This window comes from Podarcis gaigeae (assembly GCF_964106915.1).
Source record: "Podarcis gaigeae genome assembly, chromosome: 6".
Lineage (NCBI taxonomy): Eukaryota > Metazoa > Chordata > Lepidosauria > Squamata > Lacertidae > Podarcis > Podarcis gaigeae.
The window spans coordinates 4,166,055-4,186,320 of NC_139682.1; the positions used below are offsets into that span (position 1 = coordinate 4,166,055).

Consider the following 20,266-nt stretch of genomic DNA (forward strand, 5'->3'; position numbering starts at 1 on the left):
AGACATCACCTTGCCAACAAAGGTCCGTGTAGTTAAAGCTATGGTTTCCCCAGTAGTGATGTATGGAAGTGAGAGCTGGACCATAAAGAAGGCTGATGGCCGAAGAATGGATGCTTTTGAATTCTGGTGGTGGAGGAGACTCTGGAGAGTCCCATGGACTGCAAGAAGATCAAACCTCTCCATTCTGAAGGAAACCAGCCCTGAGTGCTCACTGGAAGGACAGATCCTGAAGCTGAGGCTCCAATACTTTGGCCACCTCATGAGAAGAGAAGACTCCCTGGAAAAGACCCTGATGTTGGGAAAGATGGAGGGCCCAAGGAGAAGGGGATGACAGAGGACGAGATGGTGGGACAGGGTTCTCGAAGCTACCAGCCTGAGTTTGACCAAACTGCGGGAGGCAGTGGAAGACAGGAGTGCCTGGCATGCTCTGGTTCAGGGGGGTCACGAAGAGGCGGACACTAAACGACTAAACAAGAACAACAACATGAGCACATGTGGGAGTGGCCTATGGTGGCTGGATCTTGGAATAGTGGTTTATTATTATTATTATTATTATTATTATTATTATTTACTATTTATATACTGCCCTTCATCCGAAGATCACAGGGTGGTTTACAATATAAAAACACAAAAAAATACATAACATAGTAATAACAAATGCAGTACCCTTCCCCTAGATCACCCGAAAAGTTGTCCCACTTTTTGGGGGGAGATCACAGGTTAAAAATCCCCCCCCCCAAAGAGGACATTACGGGGAGCAGCTTTTGTTGTGGGAGGGGCAGAACCTCGGTTAACTGAGTATTTTTTTGTGTCAATTCCTTTTGAGGATTTGGGGGCAGCTGCCCCCCTCCTTGGCTACACCCATGGTACCCCCCCACAAAGTTTAAATGATTAATAATAATAATAATAATAATAATTTTATTATTTATACCCCGCCCATCTGGCTGGGTTTCCCCAGCCACTCTGGGGGGCTTACAGCACGTAAAACATTGGACATTAAAAATTTCCCAATATTTCACCAAAGGTCTGAGATAAGAGGAATGGTTTTTACCTGGTGCCTTAAAGATAAGTAACACAGGCATCATCACCATCATCATTTTTAATTTTTATACCGCCTTTCTATCTTAAAATACTCAGCTGAAGAAACAAAAAATGTACATCTTATAACAATCTAATGCAATACAAAAATGTGATAATAAAACGTAACTTTAAAATAGGCAGCCTGCATCAAAAAAGTAACATTCAACAATCAATTAGAATAGTATAAAATAATATCAACATATAAAAGTTAACCAGAAATCCACTCAACAGTTACAATAATATCTAAACTATAATCAATAAAACAATGGCAAGCCACAGTACATAATACAATACAATACACATTGAGAAGCAATGGGTAGAGCAAGGCAGGTGGAAAGAGGCCTTGCCTGATGGAGTCTCTCCCCTCACAGGCACCCAGCAAGCTTGCCTGGGGAGAGCATTCCACAAGTGAGGAGTCACCACCGAAAAGGCCCATTCTCATGTTGCCGCCTTCCGGACCTCTTGGTGTTATAACAATGAATAGTTAGAGGAATTAGCTGTTACACTGGAACCTCCTGTTTCATTCCTGCATTGTTTTATTTGGACTGCTTCCTTGTGCATTTTAAGGTGGGTGTTAATATTTCATTATTTTCGTAACTTTAAAAAAAATAATTGCCACACTAAATGAAGTAGTTTGTTCAGCATTGTAGGCAGGGCGTACACTCTGAGCTGTTTAACCCTGTAAGCTCAGGTTCTCCTCACAGTGACATGTGCATATAACTGTTAATAATAATAATAATAATAATAATAATAATAATAATAATAATAATATTTGTACCCCGCCCATCTGGCTGGGTTTCCCCAGCCACTCTGGGCGGCTTCCAACAGAGATGAAAAATACACTAAAATGTCACATATTAAAAACTTCCCTGAACAGGGCTGCCTTCAGATGTCTTCTGAATGTCAGGTAGTTGTTTATCGCTTTGACATCTGATGGGAGGGAGTTCCACAGGGCGGGCGCCACTACCGAGAAGGCCCTCTGCCTGGTTCCCTGTAACTTGGCCTCTCGCAGTGAGGGAACCGCCAGAAGGCCCTCGGAGCTGGACCTCAGTGTCCGGGCAGAACGATGGGGGAGGAGACGCAGTTTTCCTAACTCTTCATTGTCTGATGAGTTAGCTGCAGGCTGGCCTAATTAGACTTGGCACTCATGAGTCCAGACGTGGCTCAACTGCGTCACCCATATAGTCTTTATAGAATTGTACTCTATAAATTTGATCATCAGTCCCCTACCCAGGACACTGCAAAAATGAACTAATCACATCTGGACAGCAGGTGGTGCTGTATTTTCAGGGAAAGCAAAGTTGTAGCATAGAAGAGCTATATACCATATTAGCAGGAGGTAAACAGAAGATTTTCTCAGTACTGTAATTTCTACACTGTGTGTCTGGATATACTTGTATAATCCTAAGGTGCCATGAGATATGACTTTAAATTAAAATCTCCTATGAGCCTCATGTGCCCGTTGCATCTCTGCACAAGTTGCACAATTCACCACTCAGGTCTTGCCTCCTAATCCAGGCTGGCTTCCTCAACCTCGGCCCTCCAGATGTTTTTGGCCTATAACTCCCATGATCCCTAGCTAGCAGGACCAGTGGTCAGGGATGATGGGAACTGAAATACACTCGGAGTCGAGTGTGGATTTCATGCTCTTTATTCTGCTCATAGTAGTGAGGAAGAATGGAAGTTCCCCCGAAATGTCTGCTTTAATAATAATAATAATAAAAATAAATTTTATTTATATCCCACCCTCCCCAGCCGAAGCCGGGCTCAGGGCGGCTAACAACACTAAAACAGTACAACATTATAAAACATTATAAAAATAAATTAAAATCAAAATTAATGGCAACCATAAATTAAAGTCTTGTAAAGATTGCCAAAGGAGGGAGTCAGGCTGCGCCCTGACCAAAGGCCAGGTGGAACAGCTCTGTCTTGCAGGCCCTGCGGAAAGATGTCAAGTCCTGCAGGGCCCTTGTCTCTTGTGACAGAGCGTTCCACCAGGTTGGAGCCGCAGCCGAAAAAGCCCTGGCTCTAGTTGAGGCCAGCCTAACCTCTCTGTGGCTTGGGACCTTCAAGGTGTTTTTATTTGAAGACCGTAAGTTCCTCTGTGGGGCATACCAGGAGAGGCGGTCCCGTAGGTACGAGGGCCCTAGGCCGTATAGGGCTTTGAAGGTTAAAACCAGCACCTTAAACCTGATCCTGTACTCCACCGGGAGCCAGTGCAGCTTATATAGCACCGGATGAATGTGATCTCTAAGCGAAGACCCCGTAAGGAGTCTTCTTTATATACATTATTTACAGAATGGGCCCCAGGTGATTAGCTAATTCCAGGATTCTCCTGTAGGCCAATCAGGTTGCGGATTCACTTCCACCTGGAGTTGGATTGGGTGGCTCCTGCGGACCAATCAGACTGCTGCATTCTGGATCCTATTGTTCTAGGACCAATCAGACTGCTGCATTCTGAATCCTATTGTTCTAGGGCCAATCAGACTGCTGCATTCTGAATGCTATTGTTCTAGGACCAATCAGACTGCTGCATTCTGAATCCTATTGTTCCAGGACCAATCAGACTGCTGCAATTTGGATCCTATTCAACTCAATAGGAATTGTAGTCTCAAAACATCTGGAGGACTGAGGTTGAGGAAGCCTGTCCTAATCAGTCTCTACTGGGGGAAGTTAATTCTGCTGTATCTCTGAATTAGTTACAGCAAAGAAGTTAAGAAGAGGCTCCCAAACAGATTTAAATGGCATGTGGAGGTTGGAGATGGGAGGAAACTCGTGTTGTGCAAGGCGAAGTTGTTCTGCTTTCCCAAAGCACTCTTTAAAATACAACCCAGAGTTTGTTGGCTTGCTATTGTTGCGCTGTAGTGTTGAGAGAGTGCATCGCAGGGGGTTAGACTAGATGAACCCTAGGGTCCCTCGCAGCTCTACAGTTTTGTGTTTCTATTCCAGATGGCAATAATGTGGTAACATTGGGGAAGCATCATAGAACAAGCAACAGAGTAGAATAATGTGCGAACAGATCAACATAAATCCATCACTAATGTGCTTATTACTGTGTTGGTGGCATATTGCGAAATATAACTGCAGAAAGCGCCACCTGTCTTCAGGGACCGTACATGGCATCTTAAAGTCCCCAGCTAAACGATGACTTGCCACTGCCTCTGTAATTTCAGGTTTTAGAGCAGCTGGAAGACACCGCTGCCTAGCAACAAGGGAAATCCTGGTGTGCTCAGGAGGGCTGAAAACAGCACCCTGGTTGCTTGTAAAACCCCTCAGAACCATGTGCTTTATGTGCTTTGCTGAGGAGAGTTTGCGTTCTCTCTCTCCCCCCCCCCCGCGCCCCGATCTTGGCAAGTTTCCAAAATAACACCAGCCTGTTTATTTACTCCCAGAGCTTGCAGTATGAGCAGATTCCCAGAGGAGGGGTTGGAAAGCTTCTAGAGGCGGCGGCTGCCTGTTTGGGAAGAGAGGGCGGTCAGCAAGCAATAAAACTATTGTTGAGGGGTTTATAAAACAGGCCTCTGCCTGGGCTGCTCTCCAGCAAATTAGAATGGGGAGAGAGCGAGAGCAGTGTAGTGTTGTGGTTAGAGGAGTGGTTCTCAAAGGGTGTGATGTGCCAAACTGGTGTGGCAGGAGAGGAGGCAAGCACGGCAGGAAGATTCAAGGACCATCAAAGAAACATCTAAACATTTCAGTGTAGTATAGCATAGTATCCATATTATGCAAATAAAAAAAAATACCTTTGCAAAATGATACTGAGGACCACCCTAGTTGTGATCCAGAATTGCTGTTCAAAGAGAGTACTAGAGACAAGAAGAAGAAGAAGAAGAAGTGGCTTGGGAAACCCAGCTATGTGGGTGGGATATTACTATTACTGTTATTTTATTTACACCCTGCCCACCTGGTTGGGTTTCCCCAGCAACTCTGGACAGCTTTTGTTGTTGTTTAGTCGTTTAGTCATGTCCAACTCTCCGTAACCCCCTGGACCAGAGCATGCCAGGCCCTCCTGTCTTCCACTGCCTCCCGCAGTTTGGTCAAACTCATGCTGGTAGCTTCGAGAACACCTCCCAACCATCTCGTCCTCTGCCATCCCCTTCTTGTGCCCTCCATCTTTCCCAACATCACGGTCTTTTCCAGGGAGTCTTCTCTTCTCATGAGGTGGCCAAAGTATTGGAGCCTCAGCTTCAGGATCTGTCCATCCAGTGAGCACTAAGGGCTGATTTCCTTCAGAATGGATACGTTTGATCTTCTTGCAGTCCGTGGGACTCTCAAGAGTCTCCTCCAGCACCATGATTCAAAAGCATCAATTCTTCAGCGATCAGCACATATAAAACATAATAAAACACCAAACATTAAAAACTTCCAGATACAGGGCTGCCTTCAGATGTCTTCTAAAAGCTGTGTAGTTCTTCTACAGTTCTCCATGTCATATTGTTGGTAATAAGATTTTTCAACTGACAAATATGGACCTTTCTTTTGGTTACTGGTTATATAAAGGAATAGCGGCGGGGCCATGACTCCTGGGACACATTTTAAAGCGGGTACAGTCAGGCGCCCCCACGACAGGCACAGAGCCCTCGCAGCTGAGGCGCAGCAGCGGGTGGGTTAGTATAGTGAGCAGGTGGATGGATGGAGGCAGCTGGTGAGGAGCCTGTTGGAGGTGGGCTCCATTCGCCCGCTGTGCAGGCTCCCTGCACGGCCCCCACCCCAGATGCCCAGTCCACCAGGGGGGTGCAACATTTGCCCTTCGCCGGACACCAGCAACACATGGTATGCCCCTCCTGGTGAGTGATGCTCAGTAGTAGTGGTGGACCTTTGTGACAGACAGCCCCAAGAGATGTGTGGAAGCTGTTGGGGTACAGCAGATATGCAGGGCATTTGCCCCCCACTCCCAATATTGCTGAACTACAACTCCCATCATCCCTGGTCATTTGCCATGCTTGCTGTAGCTGAGGGAAGTTGGGGGTTCAGCAACATCAGTACGTTTCCTTCTATAAACATTTCTGCTGTTGTGGCTTTGGATTTAGAAGCCAAAAGTGGGATCTGCAACAAAATGTTTCAGGGTGGAGTGATTCTGTCCCATCCTTCTGATACCCAGTTTTATGTGTGTATTCCCTACCACCCCCCGACAGATAGGGTTCCCCCAGGTGCCCCTTTTATTGTGCATTTGTTCTCCTGATGGCATCAGGGCAGTTATACACAACCCTGCTTTCAACACTGTTTAGACTCAGAAAGTTTTGGCGCAGGCAAACTGCTGTGTTTCCAGTTGATGCATGCCCTGTAACATCCCGCTGAAATCCTGTAACTTTCTGTTCTTCAAATGTTCCAGGTTGATTTATTTTTGTCTTGCTTTCATTGTGCTGTAGTGCAGGGGTGCCCATCCAGAGAGCAAAAATGCAGCAACATTGGAGATGCATAGCAGAACAACTAATAGAGCAGAATGATCTGTGGATGTTGTTGTTGTTTAGTCTTGTCCAACTCTTCGTGGCCCCCTGGACCACAGCACGCCAGGCACTCCTGTCTTCCACTGCCTCCCGCAGTTTGGTCAAACTCATGCTTGTAGCTTCGAGAACACTGTTCAACCATCTCATCCTCTGTCGCCCCCTTCTCCTTGCGCCCTCCATAGTATTCACTTTCCCAACATCAGGATCTTTTCCAGGGAGTCTTCTCTTCTCATGAGGTGGCCAAAGTATTGGAGTCTCAGCTTCAGGATCTGTCCTTCCAGTGAGCACTCAGGGCTGATTTCCTTCAGAATGGAGAGGTTTGATCTTCTTGCAGTTCATGGGACTCTCAAGAGTCTCCCCCAGCACCATAATTCAAATACATCAATTATTCGGCGATCAGCCTTCTTTATGGTTCAGCTCTCACTTCCATACATCACTAGATCTGTGGATAAGGTAAAGGTAAAGGGACCCCTGACCTTTAGGTCCAGTCATGGCCAACTCTGGGGTTGTGGCACTCATCTCGCTTTACTGGCCAAGGGAGCCGACGTACAGCTTCCAGATCATTTGGCCAGCATGACTAAGCCGCTTCTGATGAACCAGAGCAGCGCACGGAAACGCCGTTTACCTTTCCACCGGAGCGGTACCTATTTATCTACTTGCATTTTGAGGTGCTTTTGAACTGCTAGGTTGGCAGGAGCAGGGACCGAGCAATGGGAGCTCACCCTGTTGCGGGGATTCGTACCACCGACCTTCTGATCGGCAAGTCCTAGGCTCTGTGGTTTAACCCACAGCACCACCTGTGGATAGCGAGTCTAAATCTATCTACCAGTAATACACTATTAAGGGGCAGGTGGGGCTCATCAACCTGGCATGGCAGCCCATCTAGGAGAAGGAAAACTCTGATCCTAAATCTCTGCTGCCTTGCGGGACATCTTTGGGAGAAGAAAAGGCTGAGGAGTAAACCCTACAGAAATCCAGAATGGAGTCCCTAAGGTGGTTGGAGGGTGCCTTGTGTGGCTGCTTCCAGCAACTTCAGCAGCCAAGCTTGTGGCAAACCTATTGCTCTGCTTTCCTTTGGACCTCATCAGTGAGGCTGAGAGCGGGGCAGGGGGGGGGGGGCTTGTCATCTGGACAAGATTAAAGAAAGATAAAAAATACTTCAGGTTCTCTGTCTTGCAGCTAGCTATAGTATTCACTCATTAAGATCCAACCTGAGAAACTATTCAGAATGTATAAAGGTGTTTCAAATGTTTGCTGGAAATGCCAAGAACACAAAGGGATATTTTATAATGCTTGGCTAAAAAATGAAAGGGCTAAAAAATATTGGATACACGTATGTACATACATTGATACAGCAAATTTTAAAAGTTCATATTCAATTGAAGGCAGAACTCTTTCTTTCAGGGTTAATGGATACACAACTGGAAAAGGATGATGGGAGATTAATCCAATTTATGATGGCAGCGGTGAGATTGCTCTATGCACAAAGATGGAAAGATACAGTCTAGAGGAATGGCTGGTAAAACTATTGGACTTGGCTGAGGTGGCAAAGTTAACTTGTTTAATTAGAGAAAAACCATTACTGACATTTATTAATTTATTAATGAACTTGTAATTTATTATTAATTTATTAATGAACTTGTAATTTATTATTAATTTATTAATGAACTTGTAATTTATTAATGAACTTGTAATATCTGGATTTGAAGATAGGAAAAAAATACTGGTTTACAGAGGCAATGAATTATATATTTTTTTAAAAATGTAACTGTATAGACCCAGTAATTTTTGGCACTATATAACTATCCATATTGATGCCATTGCTGTTGGGATGATGATGAAACAGTTTAGGATTTCCTCCATCTGCCTGCAATGGCATCATCTCCCACCTCCTGCCACCCTGCAAAAAAAAAATGCAAAGATGAATCATTTGAAAAGCCAAGTCATGACTGCGGAATCATGACAAAATGCAAGCACACATATCTTAATTATGCAAACACTTGATTTCAATAGTAATATAGTCTGCTTCCCGGTCACAGAATTAGATTTTGATTCCCCCCCCCCTTTCATATTTGAGGGTTTAGCTGGCACACACAAGCTGCAGTTTATTCTGTTTCCCCAATGTTTCCTTAACTGCAGTTAATTTCTGCATTACATTTGAGCTTTCACACCACATAGAAGCCACATCTGGTAAAATGAACAGCATGTCGTGCATGTTTAGTGTTCATTTCCATGTTATGTGATTGCAGAAAAAAAATCAATTTGCAGCATCCTTAGCCCAGTAAATTTCAGGAGTAAAGTGATGAAATTTGGGGCCGTATCCAACATATAGTTCTTTCCTGCTGTTTTCACAGAGGAGCAGAAGAATGCAAGTACAGAAAGAGTGGGAGGGTAGTAATGTAATGTTTCTTGTTGTTCCACTGGTGTGAATGAAATTTAGCGCGAGATGCTGGTCCTATATCGGTCAAGAAGCCACTGTTTCATGATTCCACCAGGTGTTGCAGGAACATCAGAAAACAGGACATAAGCTCCAGCGTTATGATCAGGAAAACGTAACACAATGTTCTCCACCTCTGAATGCACCAACACAGTCCGGAAACTTTTCACTGGAATGCCAAAGAAGCTGTTTGCACCGACCAATGACCCTCTGCCCTTGCATCCACCCTCGATTTGTCATGGGAGGGAGTTTCTCCTGTTCGCTCCGAGTCTGAGGGACCTTCTTGACAGGACTGGGGTTCCCATGTCCTCTGAACACGAACGGGCTCTGGCCCCAAACACATCCCTGTTTGGATCGGAGCTCTCCCAGTCTGCACACTCTGCTTTCAGCTCCCGTAAGGTGCTGTGCAGCTGCAACAACTTCTCCAGCAGCTCTTGGTCCTGGAGTTGCATTTCTAACTAGAAGAGGAAAGAAGCGAGAAAGGGAGAACTATTTGAGTGATTCTGTAGCATGGTAGCTTCGACAAGTGTTTCGCGGGAGGTCTCCCAGTCACATCTTACTTGCAGTTCTTTGCACGTGTACTTGGGAGTAAGCCCTGTGGAACATTGCAGGGTTTCCTTCTGAGTAAACAGGCAAAGGATTGGGCCACACATGGTCAAAGTGAAACTACATTCTCTGTCCCACACCTAAAATGTGAAGATCGTAAAAGTGGTCCACACTACAGAGTTACTGGGAAGCCTTACGTGGGAATGCTTAATGTTCTCTTGGGTCTCAGGAACAAACTTGGTGCAGTGTTAAATGCAGTGTTAAATGCAGTGTTAAAAGGCAGCGCCCACAAATTTAGTTTAGCCCCAGCGCCGTTGTGAATGACAAGCTCCACCGCTGGCACAGCACGTCTTTGCTAAATAAGCGCACAAAGTCGAAAGTCCTTTAGTGAAACAGTAGGTATACATTTCGGTAATACCTAGGTATATATGTATTTTGTTTTTCTAGCTTGATCAAAATTATTTATTATTTCATAACAGGTAGATAGTTAAGAGCTTAGGTGACTTCAGCGGCGGGCGCCTGGCGCCCCGCAGAATTCAGCGCCCGCACCTCTTGCACCCCTGGGTAAAGACAGCCCTGGATTTCAAAAATGCAAATAGCACCAGAGGGTGAAGTAAGTTTTTATCAGCATCACAGCAGGCATGGAAAAGAGGATTCAGCCCTTCCCTCCTGCTGCTCTGAGGAAACTTTTCCCTGTGATGCTCATTTTGCGTTGGGAGGAAATTCCCCGTGATCTCTGCTCCCCATCCCAGAGCTAAGGCAATTTGCATTAAAATAATAACAATCCTGCATCTTAAATGCAAAGATACCTGTTACGTCACACTGGAACGAGTTTGACTTTCTGGTTAATGAGTTTCTTGACCTGCCAGTGTTAAAGCATCCTAGCTGATGACACTGGAGGATTTAGGCATGGGATTACAGTAGAACAGGTGACTTCCTTTCCGATATACCTTAGAGCAGTACTGCTGGGGTGTGCTAAGGTGTTATGTACTGAGTTGAATAGGATCCAAACTGCAGCAGTCTGATTGGTCCTAGAACAATAGGATCCAAAAGGCAGCAGTCTGATTGGTCGTAGAACAATGCAGCAGTATGATTGGTTGGCAGGAACCACCCAATCATGCTCCAGATAGAAGTGAATCCACAACCTGATTGGCTTACAGTAGAATTCTGGAATTAGCCCATCATGTGCAGCCCATTGTGTAAATAATGTATATAAAGCAGATACTTTGAGGGGACTTTCATTCATTCCTCCTCACCACTATGAGCTGAATAAAGAGCATGAAATCACTTTGCGACTCTGAGTATATTTCATAAGGTAAAGTGGAGAGGCAGTGTGGTATAGTAGTTAGAGTCCCAGACGAGGACCTAGAAGACCAGGGTTCAAATTGCCACTCAGCCAGGAAGTTCTCTGGGCGAGCTTGGACCAGCCATTGCCTCAGCCTAACCTACCTCAAAGGGTGGTTGTGAGAATAAAAAATGGAGAGGAGAACCATGTTTATATGCCGCCTGAACTCCTTAGAGGAAAGGTGGGGTATAAATTAAATCAAATCACTAATAAATTGGAGTAAGGAAAGAGCTTGAGGGCTAAGTATCTTTTCCAGTACCTTATGATCCTGCCTGCACTCTGCATCTTATCTCTTTTGGAACGTTTGCCAGACATTCTTCACCATCGCAAACCCTCCAACGCTTCTATGAAAATAGGGACGTCCCATTCCATAATGTTAATTTTACTATTTATACCCCACACATCTTACCGGGTTGCCCCAGCCACTCTGGGTAGCTTCCAACATATAGAAAAACGTAACAAAACATTAAACATTTTTTAAAAAAACCTTCCCTATACAGGGTTGCCTTCAGACAGGGGGTCGGATAACTCCATACCCTCCAACATTTCTCCAATGAAAATAGGGACATCCTAAGGATAATAATAATAATAATAATAATAATAATAATAATAATAATAAATTTTTATTTATATCTCACCCTCCCCAGCTGAAGCCGGGCTCAGAGCGGCTAACAACAATAAAAGTAACACAGCATTCTAAAATCAATTCATTTTAAAATCAATTCAAAATTAAATTAATGGCAACCATTGGGCTAGAGTTCTGTGAGGGTTACCAAAGGAGGGGATCAGGCTGTGCCCTGACCAAAGGCCTGGTGGAACAGCTCCGTCTTGCAGTCCCTGCGGAAAAATGTCAAGTCTCACAGGGCCCTAGTCTCTTGGGACAGAGCGTTCCACCAGATCGGGGCCACGGCTGAAAAAGCCCTAGCTCTGGTTGAGGCCAGCCTAACCTCCCTGTGGCCCAGGATCTCCAAGATGTTTTTGTTTGAAAACCATAAGGTGCAGTGTTAAATGCAGCGTTAAATGTCCTCCGTGGGACATACCAGGAGAGGTGGTCCCGTAGGTACGAGGGTCCTAGGCCGTATAGGGCTTTAAAGGTTACAACCAGCACCTTGAACCTGATCCTGTACCCCACCGGGAGCCAGTGCAGTTGGTATGAATGTGATCCCGAAGTGAGGACCCCGTAAGGAGTCTCGCCGCGACATTCTGCACCCGCTGGAGTTTCTGGGTCAGTCTCAAGGGCAGCCCCACGTGGAGTGGGGACATTCTGGGATCAAATCTGAAACAGGGACGGCTTCTCTATATTAGGGATGTCCCTGGAAAATAGGGACATTTGGAGGGTCTGCCATTGTGTCTGGGCTCTGGAATTCTCTCCCTCCCCTGGGAGGCAAGCTTCACCCCTCCTTCCTAGTTTCTCAGTGAGTTTGTTTTGTTTTTGAGGTTCTTGGGAGATTAGTTTGCTACCGCCTGGGTATTATTTGTGAACTGTGATATTGTTATAAGCAACTCTGGATGCTCATTGTGAGCAGAATAGCAAGGTGAAGATAAGTTTAAATGAACAAAATTTCAGAGAAAATCAGAAAAGGTTCCATTCCGAATTGTTGCAACGCTGCCTCTCCCCAAATCCCACGACAATTTTGGCAGCAGCTGAAATGACAAATGTCCCCCTTATTCAGAGAAAGTGTGGACAATATTGCTCTCTCTAAAAGGGCACATACTGGATATAATTTGAGGGCTGTGTTAAGATTGATAATGTGCTTTCAAGGCCCTGGAAATGTGACGTAACCTTAAAGCAGAGTGTCATTGAGCATGCGCAAAGGGACTTTCCCTCCCGGCTGAGTGATGTCAGCATTGGCCAAATCCTCGGAGGCATGGCTGCCTTCATATCTAAGTTCTGACACTTCCAGTTTCAGAAACAAATCAGCCCTGTGCCAATGAGCTCACAGCAGAAACACTCTGATATTCACCTCCTCCCACCATCCGGCTCATCGTCCCGTCTCGACCTTTGAGTCACCTTGATCAGCGTTTAGTCTCTGGGTGTTCGGTCTGCTGTGCAAAGCTATGAATACTAAGGTGGAAGGAGTGAAACTGTACCCTTTCCATCTCGGCTGAGCAAGAGAGAGACAATCTGTCTGCTGCCTGGGGAACAAGCATTCTGGGTGCATTTGCCCTCATGGGTGTAAATCACATTTTTTTGCCAGCTTCCAGAATTTGTGATTTTTCTGGCTATTTCCTCTTCCCCCTTCCCAATTCCTCCTCTCTTTCTCTTTCCATTTGTAAGACGTTCATTTTTGTTTCACGCCTCTTTCTTACAAATTTTATTGTTGTTAGCTGCCCTGAGCCCGGCTTCAGCTGGGGAGAGCGGGATATAAATAAAAAATTATTATTATTATTATTATTATTATTATTATTATTATTATTATTATTATTATTATTTTATTATTATTATTTAGGTGCCAAAACCCCTGGCGAAAAGAAAGTCTTCACCTGTTGCCTAAAAATAATGGTGGCTCCAGGCATGCCCCCCTGGGGAGAGGGAACCACCACTGAAAAGATCCATTATTCTTTTGCACCCCTCTAAGGAGCTACAGAGGGACGTGGGTGGTGCTGTGGGTTAAACCACAGAGCCTAGGACTTGCTGATCAGAAGGTTGGCGGTTCAAATCCCCGCAACTGGCTGATCTCCCGTTGCTCGGTCCCTTCTCCTGCCAACCTAGGAGTTCGAAAACACCTCAAAGTGCAAGTAGATCAATAGGTATCGCTCCGGCGGGAAGGTAAACGGCGTTTCCGTGCGCTGCTCTGGTTCGCCAGAAGTGGCTCAGTCATGCTGGCCACATGACCCGGAAGCTGTACGCCGGCTCCCTCGGCCAATAAAGCGAGATGAGCGCCGCAACCCCAGAGTCGTTGGCAACTAGACCTAACGGTCAGGGGTCCCTTTACCTTTTAAGGGGCTACAGAAAGAAGGTCACTCTCCCCTTCTGCGGTTTCCAGAAAATGGCATTTAGAGGCAGGCATCTTCTGGCAGTAGGGGTAGGTAGCAGCCATCATGGCCAGTAGCCATTCACAACTTGGTTCTCAATGGGTTTTCAAATGCTCTTTTAAAAGCTACCCAAGTTGGTGGCACACTATGGTGTTTTGTTTAAAAATCAAGGGAATTGTGTGCTGTTTGCCTACCACCCACAGAACGGCGGCAGCAGCATTTGACAGTGTGGCAATTCTGGGAAGCAGGAAAGCTGGTTGCAGCAGTGGTAAGCAAAGTGCCCACCTTCTGAAGATTGCCAGGCTTTCGGAGCAGGGAGCGCCAACTGCTCATCTTGGAAAATGGAAGAAAGGAATATGGAAAGAACAAGTTCCAGCAGATCTCCCTGGGATGAATAAGCTGGTGTGTGAAGAACGCTGTCACTGCTCACTTAAAATTCAGGAGTAGCCAGCTGGCTTTCATCCAGCTGCCCTAGAGGACAGGGCCTTCTTGGTGGCTGCTCCCAGGATTGGGAACTCCCTTCCTAGAGCAGTTTAAGCAAGAGCACTCTGTGATTCCCAGCAGAGTTAGAACATAGCCGTTGTGACTGGCATGTCACAAGAAGCTTTCGTTCCAAAATAAATTCCGTGCCAAAGCAGTCCGAGTCTCTCTCTGTCTTGCCTGCAGTCCCCAATCAGCTTACTGAGAGGCCAGTTGGGTCAATTGCCATCTCAAGGACTAACCTGTCGTGTGGATCAAATGAGATCCTTATGTTGCACAAAGCATCTCGCAGAAAAGGTAGGAAGGCAAATGCAAGGAATCACTTAGGAGGGTACCTGTGGCTCTGCAAACAGCATAGAAAAGGAGGGTCAAACTTCTGTGCCACCTGAAGAAGCTCAAGAGCTGAAATGGAAGGTTTGCTCTGTGGATACCTGGCAGCTTCCTCACCCCACCCCTGCACTTTTCAACATTTGGACTACTGCAATGCGCTCTACGTGGGGCTACCTTTGAAGTTGACCCGGAAACTGCAATTAATCCAGAATGCGGCAGCTAGACTGGTGACTGGGAGTGACCGCCAAGACCATATAACACCAGTCTTGAAAGACCTACACTGGCTCCCAGTACGTTTCCGAGCACAATTCAAAGTGTTGGTGCTGACCTTTAAAGCCCTAAACGGCCTTGGTCCAGGATACCTGAAGGAGCATCTCCACCCCCATCATTCTGCCCGGACACTGAGGTCCAGTGCTGAGGGCCTTCTGACGGTTCCCTCACTGCAAGAAGTGAGGTTACAAAGCTACAGGGAACCAGACAGGGCCTTCTTGGTAGTGGCGCCCACCCTGTGGAACACCCTCCCTTCAGATGTGAAGGAAATAAGCAGCTATCCTATCTTTAAAAGACATCTGAAGGCAGCCCTGTTCAGGGAAGTTTTTAATATTTAATGCTGTATTGTTTTTAACACTTGATTGGGAGCCGCCCAGAGTGGCTGGGGAAGCCCAGCCAGATGGGCGGGGTATAAATAATAAATTATTGTTGTTGTTGTTGTTATTACTATTATTATTACTATTATTATGATTATTATTAGGTGACTGGCACAAATCATGCGGGTGAAGCCTTTTGCATTCCAGCAGCTCTGAAAAGCTTCACCTGCCGAACTCCTGCCTGCTCTTGCGAGCGCCCAGGGAGCCTTACCTCTCTCCCCCTCTCTGCCTGGGGAGGACCTGCACAAAGGGAGTTGGGCTTTGCCTTACCAGTTCTCTCCTCAGCCACGCCAGCGCCTGTTCGATACGCAGCTTTCTCTCTTCTTCCAGCTGCATGCTGGAAACGTGGGCGTTCAGGCAGCGCCAGGCTCTGCCCGCTGAGGGAGCAGCAATGGGCCTTCCAATCTCTCTCCCTCTCCCACTGCTTGCCGCCGCCTCTTCCAGCCGAACTGAAGGCCCCCCCCCCAAGCCTCTACGCAGTTGCAGTGGCACTCTGCAGCCAGCAGAACAGAAGCAACTGGTGACTCGGCTTGGAACATGTGTGCCTGGGTGGGAGTGTGGGTGTTTCTCTCTCGCCCAATTCCATCTTTCTGCAGCACACTCTGAGCAGGGCTGGTCAGGAGCTCCTCTATGCCATGCCAAGCACCACCTGATATGTGTGTTTGTGTGTGTGTTAGAGAGAGAGGACAGGCAGGCAGGCAGGCAGGCAGGCAGGCAGACAGACAGACAGACAGGCAGACAGAAGGAGGGGGAGTCATCAAGTCAAAAAAGGTTCCTTTCTTGGATCAGAGAAGGTGGAATCAAGAATAGCTGAGCAAGGCAGAGACTGGCATTTTTGTCTGCTCTGCCAGGGGAACACAAGGCTCTGGCGGCTGCGAGGGGCAAACGGATCATGCCCAATTCTGTGGCAGCCTGTAAACCACATGTGTCCCGAGAGAACGTAAGCCGAGAATACAGTGGTACCTCGGGTTACATACACTTCAGGTTACAGACTCCGCTAACCCAGAAATAGCACCTCAGGTTAAGAACTTTGCTTCAGGATGAGAACAGAAATCGTGCTCCGGCAGTGCAGCGGCAGCGGGAGGCCCCATTAGCTAAAGTGGTGCTTCAGGTTAAGAACAGTTTCAGGTTAAGAACAGACCTCCAGAACGAATTATGTTCTTAGCCCGAGGTACCACTGTAGGCGGTTTAAGAATGGCTTGTCTGTTGATCAGGACAATGGCACATCTAACCTTCTTGCTACCTATAGACCTTGCTGGAACTGATCAAAGTGTAGCTGCCCTCTGGAAAAGCAGCATACAGTCCCCATGGTATAACATCTAGGGTCTCCAGTTAAATAGCGGGTGATGGGGAGAAAGGGGTGTGCCAGAGAGGCTCTGCTAATCAGCGGGGACATAGGAATCTGCTATTGATTGATTATACTAAATCAAACCACCGGTCTATCTAGCCCAGTAATGTCTACACTGACTGGCAGCTGCTTTCCGGGGTTTCAGATCCTGGGCATTCCCAGTATTATCTGGAGATGCCATTGGGTATTGAACTGCCAAGTGGGGACGTTCAAATGTTCTCCACTGAGCCAATGCCCTTCCCCAACATGGGACAAAATGGAGAAATAAACCTGCCTTTTCCCAAGGCAGCTGCTGCAACTGTATTTTCGCAGCACCGAGGAGAAAATGGCCTTGCACATTTCTGCAGGCTCCGGTGACCTGTCGCCAGCCTTGGAGATGCGTTTCCAAGGAGACCTCAGTCACGATGCGACGCCTTTTCATTTGTTTGTATGTGACACAGTTCCAGCTTTTTCAGGCTCCGGCTTGGCTTTGTCAAGAGGAACAGCAAGGACAGAATGTTTCTGAATGAGTAAATCTGGGGAAAGGAGGAACTAGCAGTGGCAAGGGATCCCCTTCCTTGGCGCAGCACATCTTGGGCTGGCAGGGGAATCGCTCTCTTCTAGGCGAGGGTGTGAGCAATGGGACAAATCTCTCGGAGGCTTTCGCAGGATGCACAACTTCAAAACTTTTTGAGACACCAAATCCTATCTCTTCACTTTATTTTGAGGTGTTTGGGCAACATTTTTCCCCATTTCACTTTTAATTTGTATACCGCCTTTCTATATTACTACACACAGGGAGGCTTACAAGATGAAGAAACCATGTAATAACAATCTGATCCAATACAAAAGTCGCAATAATTTTAAAATAAACAACTTACATCAAATAAAGCAATATTCAATAATCCATTAGAGTATAATAGTAAACAGTAAAATTGAACATCAGCAAACAATAATTAAACAGTTTACACTTATCAATTACAATAAAGAATCACTAAACTATTATCACTCTTCTCTAACACCAGTGTACTGGAAGAAGCAAAGATCACCAGTGTTGAAGCAATGATTCTTCAACATCAACTTCACTGGACTGGTCATGTTGTGTGGATGCCTGATGATCGTCTTCCAAAGCAACTACTCTATTCCAAACTTAAAAAGGGAAAGCGTAATGCTGGTGGTCAACAAAAGAGGTTTAAAGACTGTCTCAAGGCAAATCTAAAAAAAGACCAACACCAACAATTGGGAAACACTTGCCTGTGAGCGCTCCAGTTAGAGAACAGCCTTTATCAAAGGTGTCATGAACTTTGAAGACACTCGAACTCAGGACGCAAGGGAGAAACATGTTAAGAGGAAGGCACGCTTGGCAAACCCTCACCATGATCAACTCCCGCCTGGAAACCAATGTCCCCCACTGTGGAAGGATGTGTGGATCCAGAGATGGCCTCCACAGTCATTTACAGACTCACTGTTGAAATTGTTTTTATGGAAGACAATCCAACCCTGCTTGGGGTCATCTGTCTGGCCGCTGTGAGAAACAGGATGCTGAGTTTCTTGGGCTCATGTTCTGATCAAACAGGTCCCTCCTTGTGTTCACATGATCATCAATTAGGTAAAGGTAAAGGGACCCCTGACCATTAGGTCCAGTCGCCGACGACTCGGGGGTTGCGGCGCTCATCTCGCTTTACTGGCCGAGGGAGCCAGCGTACAGCTTCCGGGTCATGTGGCCAGCATGACTAAGCCGCTTCTGGCGAAACAGAGCAGCACACGGAAACGCCTTTTACCTTCCCGCCGGAGTGATACCTATTTATCTACTTGCACTTTGAAGAAGAAGAAGAGGAGGAGGAGGAAGTGGAGGAGGAGTTTGGATTTGATACCCCACTTTATCACTATCCGAAGGAGTCTCAAAGCGGCTCACATTCTCCTTTCCCTTCCTCCCCCACAACAAACACTCTGTGAGGTGAGTGGGGCTGAGAGACTTCAGAGAAGTGTGACTAGCCCAAGGTCACCCAGCAGCTGCATGTGGAGGAGCGGAGACGTGAACCCGGTTTCCCAGATTACGAGTCCACTGCTCTTAACCACTACACCACACTGGCTTTGATGTGCTTTCAAACTGCTAGGTTGGCAGGGGCTGGGACTGAGCAATGGGAGCTCAACCCGTTGTGGGGATTCAAACCGCCGACCTTCCAATTGGCAAGCCCTAGGTTCAGTGGTTTATTCTTTGCTTATTCATTACATATTTGCCTGTTTCTTAGAATGTCTCAGAGTCCTTGCTGAGGCAGAACGCATGAACCAAGGGTGTGGCTCTGCGTTATACAGCTTCCTAAGTTTGGACTGGGGGTGAGATAGTTAACCATGTGAACAAGTTGTAATGAAACAGGCAAAAAGCTATCTGGGGATAGCTGAGCTGGCGTTCTCAGGCTTCGTTTGTTAATTGCACCAGCAATTACAGGAGGGAGCCCATGAGGTTTGAGTCTTTCGATGCGGCAGAAGCTGTTCCACAAAGCTGCGTCCTGCCCCACTTCCATGTGGGGTAGAATACCCAGTGCGTGGGGCACAATAATAGGAGCTTCTCAAGCAGCACAGAGAGCATACCTGGTGCAAGGGACTGCTGTTTTTAGCAAGGCAGTGAACAGGAGGGAGAGAGGGTAAGGGAGAGACTTCGATCCTCTAACCCAGGCTTCCTCAACCTCGGCCCTCCAGATGTTTTGGGACTACAGTTCCCATCATCCCTGACCACTGGTCCTGCTAGCTAGAAGAAGAAGAGGAGTTTGGATTTGATATCCTGCTTTATCACTACCCAAAGGAGTCTCAAAGCGGCTCACATTCTCCTTTCCCTTCCTCCCCCACAACAAACACTCTGTGAGGCGAGTGGGGCTGAGAGACTTCAGAGAAGTGTGACTGGCCCAAGGTCACCCAGCAGCTGCATGTGGAGGAGCGGAGACGTGAACCCGGTTCACCAGATTACGAGTCTATCGCTCTTAACCACTACACCACACTGGCTCTCAATCCCTAGCTAGGGATCATGGGACTTGTAGGCCAAAAACATCTGGAGGGCCAAGGTTGAAGAAGCCTGCTCTAACCCCTCTCGCCATCAGGCATGCCTGCCCCAGCAGCTGAGAGTGGGGGGGGTCTCATGACCTCTGCACCTGCAACCAGTCTAAATCTCCTAGTTCAATGCCAGCTGCAAGGCAGAGACAATTGCTACAATTGCTTTAACTGTTTTTTAATTTGAAACCAGAAGCTTTTTTGCTGGGGATGATAGGTGATGAATTAAGAAAAGCAGACCATAGACTATTTATGTACGCTACGACTGCCGCCAGAATCTTAGTAGCTCAAAAATGGAAAACTCAGGAAATACCAACATAAATGGAATGGCAGACAAAAATGGTCAAATATGTAGAATTAGCAAAACTGACCCACAGGATCCGTAACCGAAAATGAAACAAAGTTCAAAAAGGAATGGAGTAAATTTGTGGAGTATATAGGTAATAACTGTAGAAGTTTAAAGACTGTAGCAGGATTAAAAAAAATCTTGTGATGTGTATAGAATGCAAATAAGAACCTGTGAAAGAGAAAATTTAATACGAAAGCCTGTTGAAGGGAGGGAAGTCCGTGCGCAATAGAGTGGGTAGTAAATAAGTAGACATATGATTG

General features: G+C 46.4%; 1 protein-coding gene across 1 annotated transcript; it reads right to left on the bottom strand.

The window, feature by feature from the left end:
• Positions 1-7,898: 7,898 nt before the first annotated feature.
• On the bottom strand, positions 7,899-15,685 carry LOC310847212 (uncharacterized protein C20orf202). Its single transcript, XM_083744835.1, has 2 exons — positions 15,556-15,685; positions 7,899-9,419 (listed from the first exon to the last, which is right to left on the bottom strand). The coding sequence occupies exons 1-2, from the start codon at positions 15,619-15,621 to the stop codon at positions 9,198-9,200; spliced, it is 288 nt and encodes a 95-aa protein (XP_083600961.1). The 5' UTR covers positions 15,622-15,685; the 3' UTR covers positions 7,899-9,197.
• Between the last annotated feature and the right edge of the window lie 4,581 nt (positions 15,686-20,266).

Coding starts and splice junctions, on each gene's coding strand:
- LOC310847212 (XM_083744835.1), bottom strand. CDS start 15,621: ATGCAGCTGGAAGAAGAGAGAAAGCTGCGTATCGAACAGGCGCTGGCG. Junction 9,420..15,555: donor CGTGGCTGAGGAGAGAACTG/GTAAGGCAAAGC, acceptor TTCCTCTTCTAG/TTAGAAATGCAACTCCAGGA.